Below are 20531 nucleotides of genomic sequence, written 5' to 3' on the forward strand. Positions count from 1 at the left end.
TGAAATTTGTCAAAAGAATAAATTGTCCACTTTAACTAGCACCTCTACAACGACCCTCTTAGGGTAACACAATTTTATCAACCATCTACAATGACCGATATAGGCATAAGATCCCCTAAACTTAACTTTTGAGTTTTAAAGCAACATCAAGTTAATGTTTATTCCCAAATTATAGAGTATAAAGTCAATATGAGATTTATGATTCCTCTTTAGGACCATGACATATTCCTCACTTCAATAAGGAAATGTTATTCTTAATGGCACATCGTCACTGCTTTGGAGCCAACTCCAATGCCAAATATCATGGTCCATTCTAACTTTCAAGTTATTCTCTATTTTGGTTTATTGGGTATCTTAGTTATGTCTAATGCCTCACAAGGTTAAGATGATAATATTTTAAAATCAACTCTAGTGAATAGTTAATGTAGAGTTTATTCTTCTTGTTTGAGATCATAGTAAAATAAACTGTTTAGCAGCGAGGAAGTGTCATCTATAAAACAATTGACGTGAATTTATGGGAGTGATCTAAGGAATCAAATGTCAAAAGTTCTTCTAAAACAGTGATTCATTCTGTTCCTCAAACTTTAGAGACAACTTTCGAACAAAAAGGTTTCAAAGTAATTATTCCAACATTTACCCAATCAAAGAGAGTTCACGCAGAAGGCTGAAAATGACTTCCACAATGTTATAGCCATAGGTTAGGCAGTAGTGTTTATGGGATTAAATTTGGGTAGAGTTTATATAATATTTATTATAATTATGTTGATTTCAAAATTGAGTTTAAAATTTTATTTAAATTTGTTTATATTTCTAAATAATTACTTAATTTTTATTTTATTTTTTTATTTCATATCTAATAATTTTTATTTTTATTGATATTTTAAATACAAATCACATGTTTTTAGTATTCATATTATAATATATTCTATTATTATAGATATAATTTTCATGTGATATAAATTATATAATATTTAAAAATATGTTTAGTTTTGGTCTTAAATGTAGAGCTCTAATTCAATCTATATTTTGAAGGAAATTAATTTTTTATTCAAATCTATTGTTTTTCAACTTAATATTTGCTTAAACTCTTTTAAGTTTTATTCTACCTTTCGTAGAAGTATTATTTTTATGTATATTTTAATATATGAGTGGACAATAGATTATTTCAATTGATAATATTTAGTCATTTTCATGACTTACTTTTAACAAAAAGAAGGAACATTATTTTTTAAATTGAAGAGGTATTTTTTATATAAGAGTTTTTATTCATCTTTTTAATTTTAAGTTTCAAATTGTAATAATTATTATTTATTTTCTATCTAACGATTGTAATATATATATAATAAATAAACATTTTCCTCATATTATTAAATTAATAACCAAACGAAGCATTCTTATTATAGGTTAAAAGCAGTAGAAAAATTATTGGATTGAACTTATGAATCAGCATATTGATGTAAATTTTAATTTTATATAATTATACAAAGTTAATTTGCTTAACATCAAAAACAAAAGAATACTACAATATATATAATTTAAAAAAATTATTTGATACACTATAAAAAAATAAAAGTTTTGACAAGTGTATTATAAGGTATAGTAAAAAAATTATATAAATATAACACTTGTTACACTTTCAACCTATTTATAGAATCTAAAACACTCTACCGATTGCTGACAATATAACAAATAATCATATTTTTTAATCAATTAAAATAAATTATTATAAATATCTAATTCAACAATAATTAACTAAATAATCAACTCAACTCAAATTAATTAGTCTTAATAAACATAATAAAAACACCTCCATATAAATTACACACCATAAAACTTAAATCTAAATCTTCAAAATCCTAAAAACTCACACCAATCATTAATCAACACAGCTAAATCTTCGTTGACATAAAGAAACAATCTAATTTAAGAGCAATGTTGGGGTTTGTTGGATTTTATTGCTTAACAAACACTTAATTCGTCTAAAAAAGATACCATTTTTTCCTTAGATTTTGCATCCAAGTGGACGGCTTAGAAGGGCCCCATGAGTAAGAGTTTGGTTTGGTAGATATACTCATATACAGTAGGACCATAGCTCACCAAACGCATCTACAAAATTTATACTAAAAAGCTTTTTTTTTTTTTGTTAAATGCATGGTTTTTAATGAATTTTGATATTATATAATTTTATATATTAAATTTTAATTTGTTCACTAATAATATTATCAAATTAATATCATTTTACAATTATATACTGCATACATAAACTATTATATTAATTTAATAAAAAATAAATCTAGATATTTATTTCTTTAAATGAGAACAATTGAATCAAAATCAAAACTCCACGTATACATATGAACCACAACTCATAGTTATTGTGTATAATTACACCAAATCAAAGTTCATGTATCAAGTTGCACAATAAAACAAAGTTCACAAATAAATATTTATCTCTTTAATTAATTACTAATTAGGTATTTTACTTTATTATTATAATAAAATATAGTTTTTTCAAAAATATTTTTAGAGTTATCTCAAACTAATGTCTAGTTTAGGAAGGTTTATTTTATTGTCGAGCTCTTCACACCTCATTAGAAATAAGATAACTATTTTGAAATGATTGTAATATCTTAAAATTTGTAGGTGTCATGTTCTTTTTAAAATGTAAAATATAATTTAATTTTCTAACAATTGAGGAAAATATTTAGACATAACTTGACACTATTAAATATCGAGTTCCACTAAAAAAAAAATTAAAAAAATATATATTTGTAATATGAAAATTTTTAAATAAAAATTTAAATTCAACTCGCCAGTAATGAGTGTCAAGATTCTATCAAAAACCCTGTAGAAATCATAAACCTTATAAATAGGATTCCAGCTTATTAATTTTACACTAAAAACAAAAACAAATCCTTTTCTATATTAACTATACTAACCTACATAACTAATTATTCCAAAGTATAGTTTTTAATCATGCCTAATGACTATTCGTTTAGTGAGATTTGAACAAGACAAGTTGAGAAGACATCGACATTAGAATATTTGTTGTGGCTTGAACGTAATAAATCTTAAAGTGACAGAATAATTCCTTAATTAATACAAGATAATTCTATCACACTAGTCAATTTGGAAAAGTTACTTTCATGTTGTCATTTATATCCATTCTCATTAAGCAATAGAGGCTCGAGACTCGTATGTTCTCCTGTGCAAAGAAGCGGCAATAGCATTAAAAAATGTAGCATTGTTAAGGGACTTCTAGTGGACAAATATCTAACAATCTAAGCGAATGGATCAAAGTATATATAGGAAAAAAAAGCCAACTCCCATGGTTGTTGACTTCTTTGCATTAAATGGGTTACTTGAGCAAATAGACAAACAAATACCCTAATCAAACTTTATAATCTTGAATTTAACAATCATCAGAGTCAAAGTACCGTTAATTGTACTTTGCAGTCATTTCCTTCTAACATACAAACACATGCTCCTATGATGATTTGATATTTTTTTTTAATTCAACCAGGAATCGAAGTACACCTTCAAAAATATATTTTTTGAAAAGTAATTTTAAAAAATATATATTTTGATAAAAATAAAAACTTTACTAATTATTAATAAAGTTAATATTTAATACATTAGTGAAAACTTTTTATTTCACAAGCTATTTTCAAATATGCCATGTACTTTTTTTAATAATTTTTCCTAAAATATGTGTATTTCTTTTATAAAAATTTAAACCTAAATTTATATAAATAAATATTAAAATTATACATAAAGTTTGGTTATATGTATTTGATGTGGTGCAATTATACATATTAAACTCTGATTGTAGTTCAAATGTATACATAAAAATTTAATTTTTATTTTAAAGAAATAAATATATAATTTTATTTTTATATTGGATAAATATAATTATTTGGGTATGTAATATATTGATGTAAAATAATAATATATTAATAAAGATGTTAATCATTTGTGAAAATTGAGTTAAATCAATATTTTATTAAAAATTATATAATTCATTTATAATATTATTTATTAAATTAAAATTCATATATAATCTAACTTTATCACTAAATTTATACCGTATCTTCATAATATTCCATATTTATAATTACCTTTTTATTAATTAATGCTTTCAAATAGATGAATTTCTTTGAATCTGTCACCAAATGTTAATCAACCCCCAAGAACTAGGTGAACTGCAACTTCACCTTGTTTCTCAAACCCCTATGAATCAATCATCTGAGAAAATCAGTTTGGTCAAAGTTATTTACATACTGATAGCTCGGATCGGTAGTTAAGTCGATTAGATCATTTGTTATCTATTTATTTTATTTGATTAGTTCGATTAAATAAATTATTAAATATTGATAAAAATTAAAATTCGGTTTAATCATTTTTAACTTAATTTATCAGTCTATATTGATTGATAGCTCAATTAATCTAAAACATTTCTTTGAACTAATACTTCAATTGATTCTTGATTCGACCAACTAATTTAATCCAATTCAAATAATCATGACATTATTTAATTTAATTTTAATTTTATTGATTGTATACGAGAATTTTAGTTTAATAATGTAAATTGAGAGGATTTGTTTAACATTGAAAACAATACAATACTGCAATGTGTGTAAAATTTAATTGAAAAGGAATGATGGGTTATTTGATTAACGTTAATATTCCATATATCATAACATTAATGAATTTAAATTAATGTTTTTGAAAATAAAAATAATAACATTTTTAACATTTAACTGTACTAAAAATGGCATTTTAATTTCCTCATAGCATATTTTTACAATAATGTTAAATATTTAAAATTTTAAAGCTTACTTTTCAAAAATATTTTTACAACCTTTTTAAAAGCATTTTTAATCCAGAAAGCATTTTTTAAAATCATAATGACTTGATATTGAGTGTAATTTGCCTTTAAGAAATTAATGGGTTGACTTTACGATAAAATGGATAGATTTCGAATTTTAATTCAAATTAATAATTTAAGTATAGAGTTAATTATGCCAAATATTTTTAAACTATAAATTTTATTCTAAATTGATCTTTAAACTTTAAGATGTTCTAGTTATATTTCTAAATTATTAATTTTATATTAATTAAGTTCTTTCATTATTAAAATTGTTCATTTAACCGTTAATTGACACGTCAAATATTATGTAGTTAATTTTAAAAAGAAAATTTTTAAAAATAAAATATTACCACAAATATTTAAAAGAACCCCATGTGATGGCCTGATGATTAAAGGTGTTTACCGCTCCAAGGGTGGCCTAGGTTCGAGTCATGCTGGTCGTGTTAGTTGTTTGGTCTTTGCCCTGTTGAGAGGAAAAAAAGAGTGAACAATAAAACTTAATAAAATTTTTTAAAATCTACTTTTACAATATTCATTTAAAATTTTCATTTTAAATTATGTCACATAAGATCTTATTTGTCATTTAATAGTTAAATTAATTAATTTAGTAAAGAAATGACCTAATTGATACAACCTCAATAGTTTGGGATGTAATTAAAATGATTTGAAGCTTAGGGGACAATTTAGAATGAAGGTCATAGCTTGGAGATGTTTGGTGCAATTAACTATTAAATACAATATTTTGGGTTGTAATTTTATCGTTTTTAAACGCCACAAGTAGATTTAAACAAACGAGATATGGTTGTTTTGATTAATGTTTGAAGAATTAGACCAATGGTCAAACTTATTTCAATTGGTTCAAAATTAATTAAAGCTATTGTTAAACAACCCATTTGATATGGTTCGAATCGTGTTATTTCCATCCCTTACCCCTAATATTATATAAAAAAAATTAAATGTAATATTTAAATTAATTTAAATATGATTCGACTGGTTTTATATTGGTTCAATCTTCCTCTAATTTTTTGGTACCTATTGAACAAGTTGAACAATCCATTCTCTATTTAACTAATTTGATCAATCAATTTGATTTAATTCTTTACCATTGATTTTTTGATCTTTTTAAGCACTATCCTTTGATGATCATAGCTTCGATGTTTGGTGGTTTTGTTAAAGTTGGGCTTTGACTCATTTTAAGTGAATTTTTTTTTTGTATTTTTTTGAGTTTTTTATAGGTTAATTTTGGTAAAAAAATTTTGATCCTTCTCAATTTTGATATTGAGTAAATTGATTTTTTTTAAAAAAATCAAAGAATTTCGAAAGTGTGTAACCAATGAGAAATAATCACAACATTAATATTTTTGGCAATTGTAACTATTTGTTATTGGTATAATAACAAATTCAACCTTGAAAGTTTACACATTCTATCAATTTGGTCTTAATTTAAAAAATTTAGCCCGTAACATTTATAAATTCCATTAGTTTGATTGAAGGGAAAAGCTAATTTTTTTTACGGGAGACCGAAATTAAATTGTAATTTTTATGTAAATTTTATCATTTTTAGGGGATTAAAGTACAATTTTATTTTTACTAATTTAAAATTTTAAAAATTTAAAAGACCTAAATAAATAAATAAAATTCATTTTAGGGGGCTGAGACCCTTGTCAGCCCCTCCTAACTACGCCCCTGATTTGATCATGATTTAATAAATTTAAATTACAACATATACACAAAATATATAAATATCAAAAATTAAATTTATTATTATACCAAATAAAATTACATATAATTAATATTATCCTCAATTACTCAATTTCTAAACATATTTTAGAACGATTTGAATTTCCTCTGTCTTTTTATATTTTTAATGCATGCACATGATATCCTTCTTTACCGAAAGCTTGATGTATGGAAGAAAAAGGAAAAGACACTCAAACTCAATCCATTTCCTTTTTCTGAACATAATTAAAAAAAAAAAAAAAAACACACACACACAGTATCTTAGCAACATATGCATAGTAATAACAACAATATCTTATGGTTATGATCAAATGATTGGAAATCCTTATATTTAAATACAATTATAATTTTATCAAACCTCTCAAATTATCACTTAGATTTTAAACTCAACCCTCAGTTTTTGAGTGTTTTAATTAAGTACTATAGTGTCAATTAGATTTTTTTTACATGCAAGTTCGGATGTAATTGGAGTAGATTTAAAATATTTGGGTTAAATTATAAGCATTGGTGTACTTATTATATTGGCTAAAATTTAAAATTAAATGCAAAAAAGAAAGGGAAAGCAAGCACTTTGGTTTCAATATCACTGTTGCTGACATGAAAATGTGAATACTTATGAAGAAATTAAGAGAAACTTTAATTTTCCTGTTTAATCCCCACCAACCAAGAAAGAAGATGATCCAAATAAAAAAGCCAAGAAATCAGGTTAAATGCCATCAATCTCCATATAAGGCTAATCTATGTATAGACCCAAGTAATGATAAGAGAGAAGGACAACTAAAGTCAAATTTTGTTCTACTTTTAGTTGCCTCAATTTATACTCCCATCAATTACCCTCTCTTAATTTCCCACCAAATTTTGCTTCTGCAAAGTTAAAATCCCATAAAAGAAAAATCAGTCTCACTTGTTGTATATTTTATTTGTGAATTCAGTTAATGTTTCTCACGTCCCACATTGTTTGAGAAGACTCCCTTTTCCTTCAATCCAACTCCACCTTCTTTCTCAAATCTCATAATGCAATAGAAAAATCTCTTCTTTTTTGGGGCTTCTTCAAAATATTATAAAAAAATCCAGGAAACGTTGCTGTCATTGCCAGCCATGACCGAGGTGCTCCATTTTCCTTCACCTCAAAGCACTAATACTTCCTCTCCTTCCTCTTCTTCCGAGCCTGCCTTGTCGTGTGGTCCCCAAACATCCTTAGCCTGCACTCATGACAGAGATGGGTTTGTTAATGAAACAAGCTGTGGTGGTGACCCAGAGGGAGAGGTGAAGGAAAGACAGAAAGAGGACACAGATCAGTTGCCTTTGTTGGCTTTGCTTGTCACCCTTTTTAGGAAATCTTTAGTCGCTTGTAAGAGTACTGATAGAAGGGAGCTTTGTGCTATGGAGATCGGTTCGCCAACCAATGTCCGCCACGTTGCACATGTTACCTTCGATAGGTTCAATGGCTTCTTGGGTTTGCCTGTCGAGTTTGAGCCTGAAGTCCCCAGGAGAGCTCCTAGTGCAAGGTTTCGCCTTTTCCTTTCTTCTTTCCAAAAAAATTATTAAATGTTCCTTCTGGTTTTGGTTTTCTTTTCGCTTTGTTTGGGGTCTATTAGCTTTGTAGTCTCAACATTTGCTGCATTATGGGGTTTTCTCTATGATACTATTTGTCTGGCATGTGGAGTTGTTTCACCGGAAGATGGTGAATTTCAATAGTTGAACTTCGGTTAATGCCACTAGCTGCTCTGTGATTATATATATAAAATATGGTTTAGACAATTTGAAAAAAGAACAAAAAGAGAAGGAAAATTTTTGTCTTGATTTAAGCCATTTTTAAATTAAAAGAAATGGTTCCTGAAAATCTCAACTATTTGAACTTCACGTTTCCTTTGGGGAGTTGTATTGCCTTATCTCTTAGAAATGCTATAACTGATTGTATGTTTTCGGAAGAAGAATGTGAGATAACATGTTCTTTACCACATTTGCTTATTAGCTTGTTCTGTTTGACCAAAATGCTTTCCTTGGAGGAAAATGTTGGCACTAAGGATGGACAAAGGGTATTCCATCCTTTTGATGGGGTGAATACACACACATACATGTTATGATATGCATATATATATCAATCAGTTATATGTCATTGAGAATCTTAAAGTAGTTTATTCCTGGTTTAGATAGACATATACCAGGTATGACTTGACTTGGAATGTCTTTGAGGAGGATTTTTGAGTAATTGGATCACTTTGTTAAATTTCTTGAAAGTTAACAAATCAGAAGCTTCTCTTTCAAATTTAACTAATCAGAAGCTTCTCTTTCAACTCCTCAAGTTCCTATAGCAATAAGTCTTCATTATCTGGCATTAAAAAGGTCGACTGTCTAGATGAGACATGCAGGAACCAAATTTTCTCTACTCGTTTTCCGACTTTTCATGGTTGGCTGGCTAGTAGCTTATCTGGCTGAGTCGTTGTTTTTTCCTAAGTTTTCTGGTGAATCATTTCAAAGATCTGGATGATTTCTCTTCCCTCAAGTTTCATCAAGACTGAGATGCATCCATCTAGTAATTGAGCTAGCAGGAAATCTGTAGCCAAAATTTAGGTAAATTCAAGAACGGGCAAGGGGAAATTTCACAGAGGCCGATATATTTGGGGGAAAAGGCCTCTGTCTAAGTTTAAAATTGTTTGTATGATGCGACAAAATGATTAGAGTAGCCAGTTTTTCATTGTCTTCTTACCATATGGAGTTAATGGTCTGAACTGGGAGGTAAACATGTAGGGTATAGTTTCTTAGTACAACCATCTTAACGAGCTAATGTAATTGGGCAGTTTAGTTTACTGTTCTAGATTGCTGCAGAACTTAATTGCTGACGAATGTTTGAGATCTTTTCTCACTCTACTTCTTCCATATCTGTTATAGACAAGTACTAATGCTTCTAATGTTGGGTTTATTCCTTCAGAAAAGTTAACAAATTAAGAGGACAGTGAGCTTATATGGCATCTGTCTTTATTGTTTGTTGAAAGAAATACAGGGTTAGTTCTATCCTTTTTTACCTTCTTTGTAGGTTATATGTTTAACATCAGGATTTATGAGGATTAAAAAAAGCAATTCATTGGAAAAAGATTAAAGACACGCTCAGTGTGGGTTCTCTAGTGCTTGGAATTCCTTTAGTGCGGCAAACTTTAAAGTTCAAGTTGGATTTGCTATGTACACCCATAAACATACATGCTAAATGTTGAAATATGTGCTTTTGATTATAGAAACCGGAACTTCTGCAATTGTATTCAGTAGTCTTCTTAATTTCCATAGTGCCAACACTCAGCATCACCGGTGTTTTATTTCTTCATGTAAATTATTGTGTTGTAAGATATTCATGGCATGTATAGAAGGCTAACACCTGAAAACAATCTCTTTCGATTATTATGTGTCATAATTTGTTATTTCATTTTTGGCAGCGCAACTGTCTTTGGAGTTTCCACAGAATCCATGCAGTTATCCTATGACTCCAGGGGTAACAGTGTGCCAACAATACTCCTGCTAATGCAAAGGCGTTTGTATGCTCAAGGAGGCTTGCAGGTTGTCTTTCTTTCTTTTTTTTTTCGATCCTCCCTCTTCCATATGCTGTATCTATGAAAATTGGAGAACATAGAAGTCTTGCAGTATTTTCTATTATATTATGACCAAAACTTATTGTCTTACATGTTCCTAGTTTTGTTTTAAGTCATACAGATTTCTTGAAGGTTTTTAAGTTTTATGCCATGAGTTGTTACCATTGACTTCAACACATGCAGGCAGAAGGAATATTCAGAATAAATGCTGAAAACAGCCAGGAAGAGTATGTTAGAGAACAGTTAAACGGCGGAGTTGTTCCTGAAGGGATTGACGTACATTGTTTGGCAGGACTAATCAAGGTACAAAAATGCCATTTTAATCTTACTTTATCTTTCTTTTACTTATACCTGAAGATGTATATGAAGTTGAATGAAAAAGATGAACTTACTGCACATAATTTTTTAAAATGTATCCCAAATGTAAATTTTATCTTGTAATTTTAAGCATACATCTTATGCTTGAATATCCAGTTATATCTGGGGGGAAGCGGCTTCAGCTGTATCTTCTTCTAAATTTACCCATTTTTTGTTCTCTTATGAAACTCTGATATACTAATTTGATGTTAGTTATTCTTAGGCTTGGTTCAGAGAACTTCCCACTGGAGTTTTGGATTCATTATCTTCGGAGCAAGTAATGCAATGCCAGACTGAAGAGCAGTGTGCTGAGCTCGCAAGACTTCTACCCCCAACAGAATCTGCTCTACTGGATTGGGCTATCAATCTCATGGCTGATATTGTTCAGCAAGAACATCTAAACAAGATGAATGCACGTAATATCGCTATGGTTTTTGCTCCAAACATGACTCAGGTGAGTTTATTTGAGTTTTCACATGTTTATTTCACCACTACATATGCCGCTCTGGTTAAATACAGCAAAATGGATCTAATCTACATTTGAAAAAGTTTGCATCCACATTGGGTATCCAAACTTAGTACATCTTGAACAAAGCCTTCATTTTTCACATTAATATTCATGGTCCGCATCTTACAATCCGGTGCTGCTGAATTTTGTGTTAAAATATCAGATGGCAGATCCTTTGACTGCATTGATGTATGCAGTCCAAGTGATGAACTTCCTCAAGACACTTATCTTAAGGACCCTGCGGGAAAGAGAGGATTCAGTGATAGAACCAACTCCGGCACTCCATCTGGAACCTTTCGATGAGAATGGAGATCAAACCGCTTCATTCTCCTGCATTCAAGATACTGAAAAGGATAATGAAGAGAAAGAGCTGGCCTTTCTTGCTGAAGAACCTTTAAATGAAAGTTTCAGGAATTACAGTCAAAACAACGAGATGCCAAATACCGAAGATCACAGTCCGATACCAACCATCAAGAAGCAAACCACTGACGCTGCTGATCATTCTGATGACATTTCAGCTGAGGTTGAAACTTCCATCACTGAAACAGATGCCATTGTAGCTAACCACCTGAAACCTGGAGCTCCAGTGAATGCTGGAATGAACAATAATGTTGGTCAATCAAGTAATTCAAGTCTCAAAGAATCCAACAAAATTAGGGGCCTGCAATCGATACTTCAGATTACAAACAGTGTTGAGAAGACCAAAGTAATAAGCAATTTGAGCCGTGTAGATTCAAGGATAGAACGTATTGAGGCATGGCGTTGAGGGGTACTCAACAGCTGTTGGACCCTAAACTGATACTTTGACATGATTGCTGTGAATGTTTGTTCATTTTGCAAGTTGTGAAGGAGAAAAAAAAATTGAGTTGTTCGTGTATCTTTTCAGTGTGATTGACTTGTTTGCTTAACCTTCTAAATAACCCTAACATTTCTATTTTGATATGCAGTTACCTCTAGAGTTCAATGAATCCCAACATCTTTTATTTTCTGATTACCGTCTCTTTTGTATAAAAAAATGTTTTTTAGTTAATAAATAATGCTGTGATAGCTGTCAACATGTTGCAAAACAATAACGACCCCTAATTTGAGTCAACTTATAAACAAACCATCCATATTATACTCCACTAGAAGAGGTACAAACTTTCTCCAAATTAATAGCATCTTCCCCCTTGATTTTTTCAACTCATTATTCTAATGTTTAACACTCTTTCTCAAAGGACCAACTCATAATCTCTTTATATTTCCTTCTTTTCTAACGTGCTTCCTCTTTTTTTTTCTTTTTTTTTTCTCTCTCTTTCTTTTTGGAGAAACAATTAGCAGTGGAGAGCCAGCCCATGGCTGCCTGTAGAAGCCTTCAGCACATATTTGAACACACATTACAACCAGAAAGCCCAACACTGCTTGGAACCCTCTCTTCCTGTAAACAAATCATGCCTGCAGCTGCTGCTATTCGACCTACTGAGCAATCTTCAGTCGCTGAAATCTTTGGTGAACTCCATTTCAAAGAAAACTCTGAATTACCCTTTCCTTCCGCAATATTGAAGCACTCCAGGGAGGGTGAAAACACTAGAAGCTCAAGCACCCCAAAGACCATGGGCCATAAAAAGAGCTACTCATTAAACACTGAGAGCCTGCAACTGTGCACTGAAGGAATGGATTTGGAGAGCTGTGGTGAGATGAAACAAGAGCGGCAAAGCAGCAAAGGGGAGATAGATACAGGAAGCAGCATAATAGATAAAAGGCAGGGAGAACTGAGGATGATTAGGTCAAGAAGATCAAAAAGTATAGGAGAATTTCCACCACCCATTCCTAGTATTGGGAACTGTGGAAAGCCTTGGGTATCATTCAAATCATACAGGCAAGATGGCAGGTTTGTGCTGAAACAGGTGAGAATTCCTACACAAGAAATGTTACATGCATGTAGGGAAGATGGGCGGTTGAAGCTGCAGTTTATGCAGCAAAGTGATGAATCTATGCAACAACAAGGATTTGAGGAAGAAGGATTATTAATCAATGATGTAATTGGTGAAGCTAAAGAGCAATGCCAAGCCTCCTAACTATCAGAGGTTACTCAAGTTTATTTAGCCAAATTGCATTATAAAAGGAGGAATAATTACTTTGTAAGGTTGATTTTGCTTCATGTAATAAATATGAAAAGAACCTACTTTTCTTGATGTAATTTTTTTTTTGACAGAATCTTGCTGTATTTTAGATATTTTAAATTATTGCAAAATCAATAAATTAAAACTCACTCATAACAAGATAAATTTGTGTTTTTAATGTATTTATTTTTAGTTGATTATTGAATAAAATATTATTAAATTTAAATTTTTATTATATGAAGCGGGTCTACTGAAATTTAAAATCATACAAATAGGGTATAACCTATTGAACAAACTTGACTTAATCAATTCTTTGTTTTCCCTTTCGCTTTCCGCGTCAGTTGCTTTTCATTTTGCTACTCCTTTTCCTTTTAATTTTTTCAATATTTTGGCTTATTTCCCTTTCAAGCCCTTTCCCCTCTCCAACTTCCATAATTCCCATTAAATTCATTTCCATTCACCATCTAGAATGATTTATTTCATGTTTAACTAATTTCCCTTTTAGCCTTAGTCCGGTTATCTCTCCAAGAAAGTAATTGTGAGATATGAACTCATACTAAATACTTCACAAGTCGATATTTGCTATCTCTCCGGTATATGGGATAGTACAAATTCGTCCCTTAAAATTGATTTGATTTCAACTCAAAAAGCACGCGTTGGGTTGGAATCGTTTGGCGTACAATTGGGAAGTTGAGTCGGCTGTGTTGTCTTCAAAATTCCGCTAACAAATTGGCGTGTTCAGGTAGGAAAAGTAAGTTGGATTCCGTCAAGGGAGATAATGATTGGATTTAAACGACCCACACGGTTGAGGCTGTTAATTTGAGTTGGGCTTTTTAGATCGCAAAGCTATCGAAGTCTTAAATTACGAGCACATGTCACGTGGTTAGAAACTCAACAAGGGTCGATTTGCAGGTCATATCGGAACCAACTACAAGAGAAAAAGCTAGTGGGTTGAGGTGTCCTTAATCGTTATAACCAACTTATCGGTTGAAAGGAAAAATCTTCTTTCAAGGATTGGTTCAAGTTCAGGGTGTACCGAGACTAAGGTTAAGCTTTAAAATATTTTATTTATCTATTTATTTTATTTGCTTAAGTTTATTTTTACAATTTCAAATCTGTTTTCATTTTATTACATTACATATTTATTAATTTTATTTACTCTATCAACTTAAACCCCATTTTTTATTTTTTTCAGCTTGTAACGCATAGGTCGTGGGCATGATTGTACCGTGACAATAATTCTGGTCACGAGAAAAAAGCAAAATTGAATAACCAGTCATTGTGGATTCAACCCTACTGTTCTATACTATTATTTAGTGTTATTTTGTCGTAGGAATTTATATTTGGTAGTTTCGACGTCCATCGCCGCAGTATCATGAGATTCAGAGACCTACACATATTGCACATGGTGAGTTTCAAATTTGATATTCAAGATTCAAGACTTTCATCTTTGTCAATTGAGTCAAGACCTCGTTAGCTATTTAATTATTTAACGGAGTTTATACCATTAGCTCCTTAATATGCTTATAATGAGGTGCAACCTCTTTAATGGTTAAATTAATTATTTTTTAAAAATCTTTTCGTATTTTAAGTAATATTTCATGTGTTAAGTATTCCTTCAATGTTTTTATTTTTATTTTTACAATCTATGTATTAAGTATTTTTGACGAATTTTAAGAAACCTTTCTATGTTTTAAGTAACATTTTATGTATTAAGTAATTCTTCAATTTTTACAAATTATTTACTAAATTTCTAATAAATCTTTTAGTGTTTAAGTAGTGCTTCATATATTAAGTAATTTTGTCATTTAAACTATGTAAGTAGATTATTGAGTTTAACCAAAGGGAGAAACAAATAAGAATTTTCAAAGTAAATAAAATAAGAATTATTAGTGTTAATAGAGAAGATAATTGAATACTAGAGGGAATTAAAAAGACTTGTGTGTTGAGAGAAATAAATTCGGAGTATAGACTAAATCGTAAGAGTGTGAAAAATTTTGGGGTAAAACTGTGAAAATTAAAAGTAGAAATGATTAAACTAAATTGAAGGGAAAAGGAAAAGATTAGAAGTGTAATTATACCAAGAGAGTATCATGAACCATGGATGGAATTGTAGAGAAAATTCAAGGGTGGAATGATCATTCCATAAATAGATAATTATGATAGAAATCCTTGTTTGTGAAATATAAACCATTAGATGGTATTGGAAATTGAGAATGAAATAGGACCGTTAGATTAAAATGACGATGGATAGATTTTTATATTATATTTTAATATTTTAATTATTTATTTAAGTAGATTTTATTATGGAAACTTGTAGAATTATCATCATCATTCTCTCATTCTCATGCCACTCACCATATGTATAAAGGAAACATTTATTTCCTTTCATTTTAGTCTTTTTTTCCCACCATTTTCAACCATCTCAAGTTTGAGTTTTTCAATTTTTTTCATATATTTTTAGTAAAATCAATAGAATAATCCCATAATAAGCTTAGTTTCATGTTGAGGCAACTGGCGCTCATGTAGGAGAAAGAAATTTAAGTTCAAGTGAAATTCTAAGAATTTAAGGTAATATTTTCATGAATTAGTGAAATGATCATGTTTATTTTAAGTAAAAATGCATGGAAATGATATTTAGTCATAGTTTTGATATTAAATCTTGTGTATATGTGATATGTTAATGAAGAGAAAGAGAAAGTAAGTGATCATCCAGGTGTTGACAAAGGGAAGGAGATAGCAAAAGAGTGAACGGAAGAAGAAGAAAGCTCATCCAAACTTTTTTTGTGTAAATACCTCAATAATTTTACTTTATCTAATTTAACCTAAGTGTATGTAACACCCCTTGTCTGACTTGATCATCGGGTCCGAGCAACAGGATGCCACATTTGTTGCTAAAGTAACTACAATCAAATACATCATAAATAAATTAATCAAACATTCAATCATATCATAAACACATTCACATTATGATACATAATTAAATTCGAGCTTAATCGAGCTTACGAAAGCTCTTTTGTAGACTTTATCATGAAAAAGAACCAAATTGTAAAGTTTTCAAAATTTTAGATCAGGTATCGATACTTTTGAAAAGGTATTGATACCCCTTTTAAACTTCAATTTTAGAAAAATCATTTATGTATCATTGGTATCAGTACCTAGCATATGGTACTGATACTTCTTATATAAATTATTGATACTAATTTTAGTACTGATACTAATTTGCAATTCTGTTTCTTTTTGTAAAACCATAAAAATGTTTAGAGTATCGATGCCTTTGTAAAGTATCGGTACCATGAATAGAGTATCGATACTTTAGTTAGGTATCGATTCTATTTTGGCAATCTGTTTGTTGAAAAACGATTTGAAAAATGCTAGGTATTAATACCTATATCAGGATATCGATACCATAGTGCCAAATATTTCAAAAATCTCCCATTTTGGTCCCTTATCATGATTAAATGATGTTTGAATGATGATTATGCTTTTGATTAATTTGGCATGTTAAGCCATCAATTGAACCATTTGAATTGGTTATGTTGAATAAAATGTTTTGAAAATGATAATGTTTATGATAAGTATGTTATGTTTTAACTTATTCATGTTATCCTCTTGAATTGGTGGCTTTCACTTGGTAAGATGACTGTGTCGTGTTGAAAATTGAAGGCATTTTAGTAGGATTAGGTGTAATGGTCATATATATAGCAAAAGGTGAATACTTAGATGATAAGGTTGATTGACTAGTTATACATCAATTGGTTGTTAATTGGTTTAGTTGAATGACCTTATTTTTGCTGAATGTGGATGAAAACATGTTTGGAATGAATAAGAATTGCTTAATGTAAGTACTGAATATGCATTTTGAAAAAAATAGGGAAAACATCGCGACAAGAAGTCTTTAACGTTGTGATGTCGATCAACAATGAGTGATGTCGTGATGTGGCTCACTATGATGACATCGCCACGACAAGGAAACTTAAGGTCTTAACTTCGATCCAGAAGTTTTAAAAACTTTACAATTTGGTCATTTTTATATTAGGGTTAGCAAAAGAGCTTTCTTAAGCTCTTTTGAGATCCAGATATGTTTGCGTATCATGTTGTGAATAAATTTTAACGTTGAATTACATGTTTAATTGGTCGGAAAGCATATTAATGCCCGTAGTTGCTCCGACAACGATCATAACACTTGGTGACTCGAACCTAATGATCAGATCGAGCTAAGGGGTATTACATAAACAACTATGCACTTCGATGCATTACAGTGATAAGCACATTCCTTCTAGTGATTTTAGTATTAGTTTCACATATCCTACTAGTTTTGTTGAGTCTATAGTGGGCAAAACATAAGTGGTAAGTGAATCTAATGGTGAATTGGTAAGTGATATAAGGTATGAACATTTGAGTTACCTAATTTTTGAAGTTTATTTAGTTCTAACTTAATATGTTACATTTATTGTACATACATGTATAAATTTAATATTACAAAAGTAAGTTTAATTCTTGATGTACTTAACTATCACAAGCTTAACACGTTATTTTTCCAACGTGTAGGTAGAGGATTGTCTAAAAGCTTTTCATCGAGGGTTTGACATTTACACATATCACCACTTCACAAGTCCTGGAAAAGAGTATGAAATCAAACTTTTGGTGTTATTTTATGGCATGTACATAGGTATTTTTAAGTCTATGTAGAATGATGCTAGTGAATGCATTTTGTATAGTTTAAATATTTTGATGGCCTAATGGATTTAATTGAATTATGCTTTGAGGATACGATGAATTACATGGTTTTTGAGGTGTTTTCATGGACTCGAATGATGGGTTTATGTATGGAAATGATTGGAATGTGTTTGGAGATGTTTAGAATTGAATTTGGAAATTGCAAAGGTGTTGTCAAGACACACCCAACTTGTGGTTGTGACAATGATGGCACTACTCCACTTCTCTCAAACAATGAATTAGTGCCTAGATGTGACATCCATTGCTCAGGTTATCTATTTAATCTAGGTAAGGGGTGTTACAAAGAGAATATAAACCAAATCTACAATTGTGTGCATAGTACATGACTAGTAATTAAATTTAACCAAAATGATTTAATTACTACTGTTTGGTTTTGGTCTAAAATTTCAAAATTCGAAAATTAAAAGAGGCTAAAATTGATCAAATATTCAAAAAGTGTGGGAACTAAAATTGATCAAATTAAAGTATAAGGACTGAATCCACAACTATTGTAAAGTATAGGGACTAATAGCATATTTCAACCTTATGTTTTTTTTTTTTTTGATTCAATGGTTGAAATTAATTGTATTTAGATCTAAAGGTTAATTTAAAACATACCTTTCCTCATATAAGATGACTTGGTATCTCAAGTCAAAGGGCTAATTTTTGTACAGTGGCCATGTGAAAGCTTATTCCAAGACACTTAAGTGGTTCTATCGAGTGAAGTCCTCATAGCGAGTCATGTTTGGTGAACTTGTTTTCAAAACATACATCCATTGTTATCCTCATGTATCTCGGATACTTGAACCAATAAAATTGGTCGCATACAACCAATGCATGAAGGCCTGACATATGTTAGTCTCTAGTCAAACTTGTTTGTAGGCTGGGCCGAATTAGGTTCGGGCCAAGCTCATTCTAAGTGTATACAATTTGAACAACTTGTTTGTTATTCGTACTAACACAAAAGAAAACCCTTACAATACTACTTGTTAGGATGCGATTTTGCTTTATTAATTCATATATCCCAAGTGCAATCCAATTGTCATTAAGGCATCTATTCTATTATCTCCCAATTGCACTGGTGGCGATCTTACCGGCTTAACTTAGTAAAATGTAAAGAAAATTGAAAAGATTGAAAGTTATAAGAGTAGAAAAATAGAATGATTTCATAGATGTGCTTGGTAGAATTGAAAGCAGAAAAAAAAAAGTTATTTTCTTTTAAAAAATACATAATTTTAAACTAATATATTATATATATATATATTTAAAACTTTAACATATTATATTTATAAAAATATTATTATTTATTAATTAGGTAAACTATAAAAATAATCACTTATGTTTGATTTTAATTATATTTTAGTAACTTAACTTTAATTTATAACAAAATACTCATTAATATTATTGATTTATAATATTTTAATCATTCGACATTTAATTGTCTTTAGCATCTTTGTGGCTTCTAAAGTTTTAGTTGGCCAAGCTCCCTTTGGAAGCCGAGAATGGAGAAAGAACAAGAGAGAAAAATAACAGGTAAAAAAATAGAAAGAAAAAAAAAATGTTTACATGAAAGGGAGAAGGAAACAATAATAAAAAAATGTTGTTAACAGTTTGTTAATGGCACTAAACAGTTTAGTAATTAAATTGTTAATGAATAATTATTTTATAATATTTAATAGGTAAAACATAATTTAAATCATACATAAATCACTAAATCCATAATTTATCCTTATGTTATATAAATTTAATATGCGAATGTTTTAGCTCCAATCAATACGAAAATTTTTATGGTCAAGTTGTGACAAACATATGTGGCTCATGCCACTCTGGTTAATCATTGTTGAATATCCGAAATAATATAAGGTGGAGTGCAATGATTTTTTTGGTTGAAAAATCGAATTAAAAAATTTGCTGAACCTCTGGTTTGACTAGGTACATTGGATTATTCAACAATGTTGAATAATTATAAAACATGTTAGTAATAATTTAGAAAAAATAAAATAAAATAAACTATGCCAATAATCACTCAATTTTGATAAAATGACGAAATAATTATTAAACTTTCAACTCAATAACTAAATTTTAAAAAAAAATAATAAATCACTCGCTCACTAATATTTTTAGTTGCTTGCTATATTGAATATGAGCAGCAAAGGTCATAATTTGAAGGGAGAAGGGAAGGATGAGTAGAAAAAAAAAAAGAAAAAGGGAAATTTGGGCTGGGCTGGGCTGGGCTGGGCAGTAGAAGAATAGAAGAAGACTGTTTAACCATTTAACACTATTTTTGGCAAAAAAAAAAAGTTATTTTAACCTTTTGTATTGATAATCTTTCAACCTTTGAAATAACCTGTTGTATCAAAACCGCCTCAAAATCTGATGCGTTTCGCGATGATTGGGTTGGTCTCGGACCACTAAATGACTCCACCGTGCTACTCATGCTACTCCTCGCCGTCTCCGCGAGTTCACTTCCGAATCTTCATAATTGTCGCCCGTCTTATGTAACCGGTGGTCGTTGGCGACAAAGCCTTCGTTGTTTCGACGATGATCACGGTCCATTCCCAAAGCAGGGAAATCGGAGGAATTAAAAGGGAATTCATTTTCGCTTTGTCTCCACAGAGGGTAATCGCCACCACATCGTAGGCTCGAGCAGCTTC

The 20531-nt window shown here is 30.1% G+C and overlaps 2 protein-coding genes across 2 annotated transcripts; both read left to right on the plus strand.

Annotated features, from left to right (window-relative positions):
* Positions 1–7337: 7337 nt before the first annotated feature.
* Positions 7338–12024, plus strand: LOC108454462 (rho GTPase-activating protein 5-like). The gene is made up of 5 exons (XM_017752933.2): positions 7338–8118; positions 10039–10159; positions 10375–10494; positions 10772–11002; positions 11220–12024. Exons 1-5 carry the CDS (start codon positions 7709–7711, stop codon positions 11820–11822), a joined length of 1485 nt encoding a protein of 494 aa, XP_017608422.1. The 5' UTR covers positions 7338–7708; the 3' UTR covers positions 11823–12024.
* Positions 12025–12148: 124 nt separating this feature from the next.
* Positions 12149–13323, plus strand: LOC108456324 (uncharacterized). The gene has a single exon (XM_017754923.2). It carries the CDS (start codon positions 12391–12393, stop codon positions 13111–13113), a length of 723 nt encoding a protein of 240 aa, XP_017610412.1. The 5' UTR covers positions 12149–12390; the 3' UTR covers positions 13114–13323.
* The last annotated feature ends 7208 nt before the right edge of the window (positions 13324–20531 follow it).

Source organism: Gossypium arboreum, chromosome 9, assembly GCF_025698485.1.
Source record: "Gossypium arboreum isolate Shixiya-1 chromosome 9, ASM2569848v2, whole genome shotgun sequence".
Lineage (NCBI taxonomy): Eukaryota > Viridiplantae > Streptophyta > Magnoliopsida > Malvales > Malvaceae > Gossypium > Gossypium arboreum.

Excerpts from the sequence above, each read along its gene's own strand:
- LOC108454462 (XM_017752933.2), top strand. The coding sequence starts at position 7,709 with ATGACCGAGGTGCTCCATTTTCCTTCACCTCAAAGCACTAATACTTCC. Across the intron at positions 10,160-10,374 it reads ATGCTCAAGGAGGCTTGCAG|GCAGAAGGAATATTCAGAAT; the intron begins GTTGTCTTTCTT and ends CAACACATGCAG. Across the intron at positions 10,495-10,771 it reads GTTTGGCAGGACTAATCAAG|GCTTGGTTCAGAGAACTTCC; the intron begins GTACAAAAATGC and ends AGTTATTCTTAG.
- LOC108456324 (XM_017754923.2), top strand. The coding sequence starts at position 12,391 with ATGGCTGCCTGTAGAAGCCTTCAGCACATATTTGAACACACATTACAA.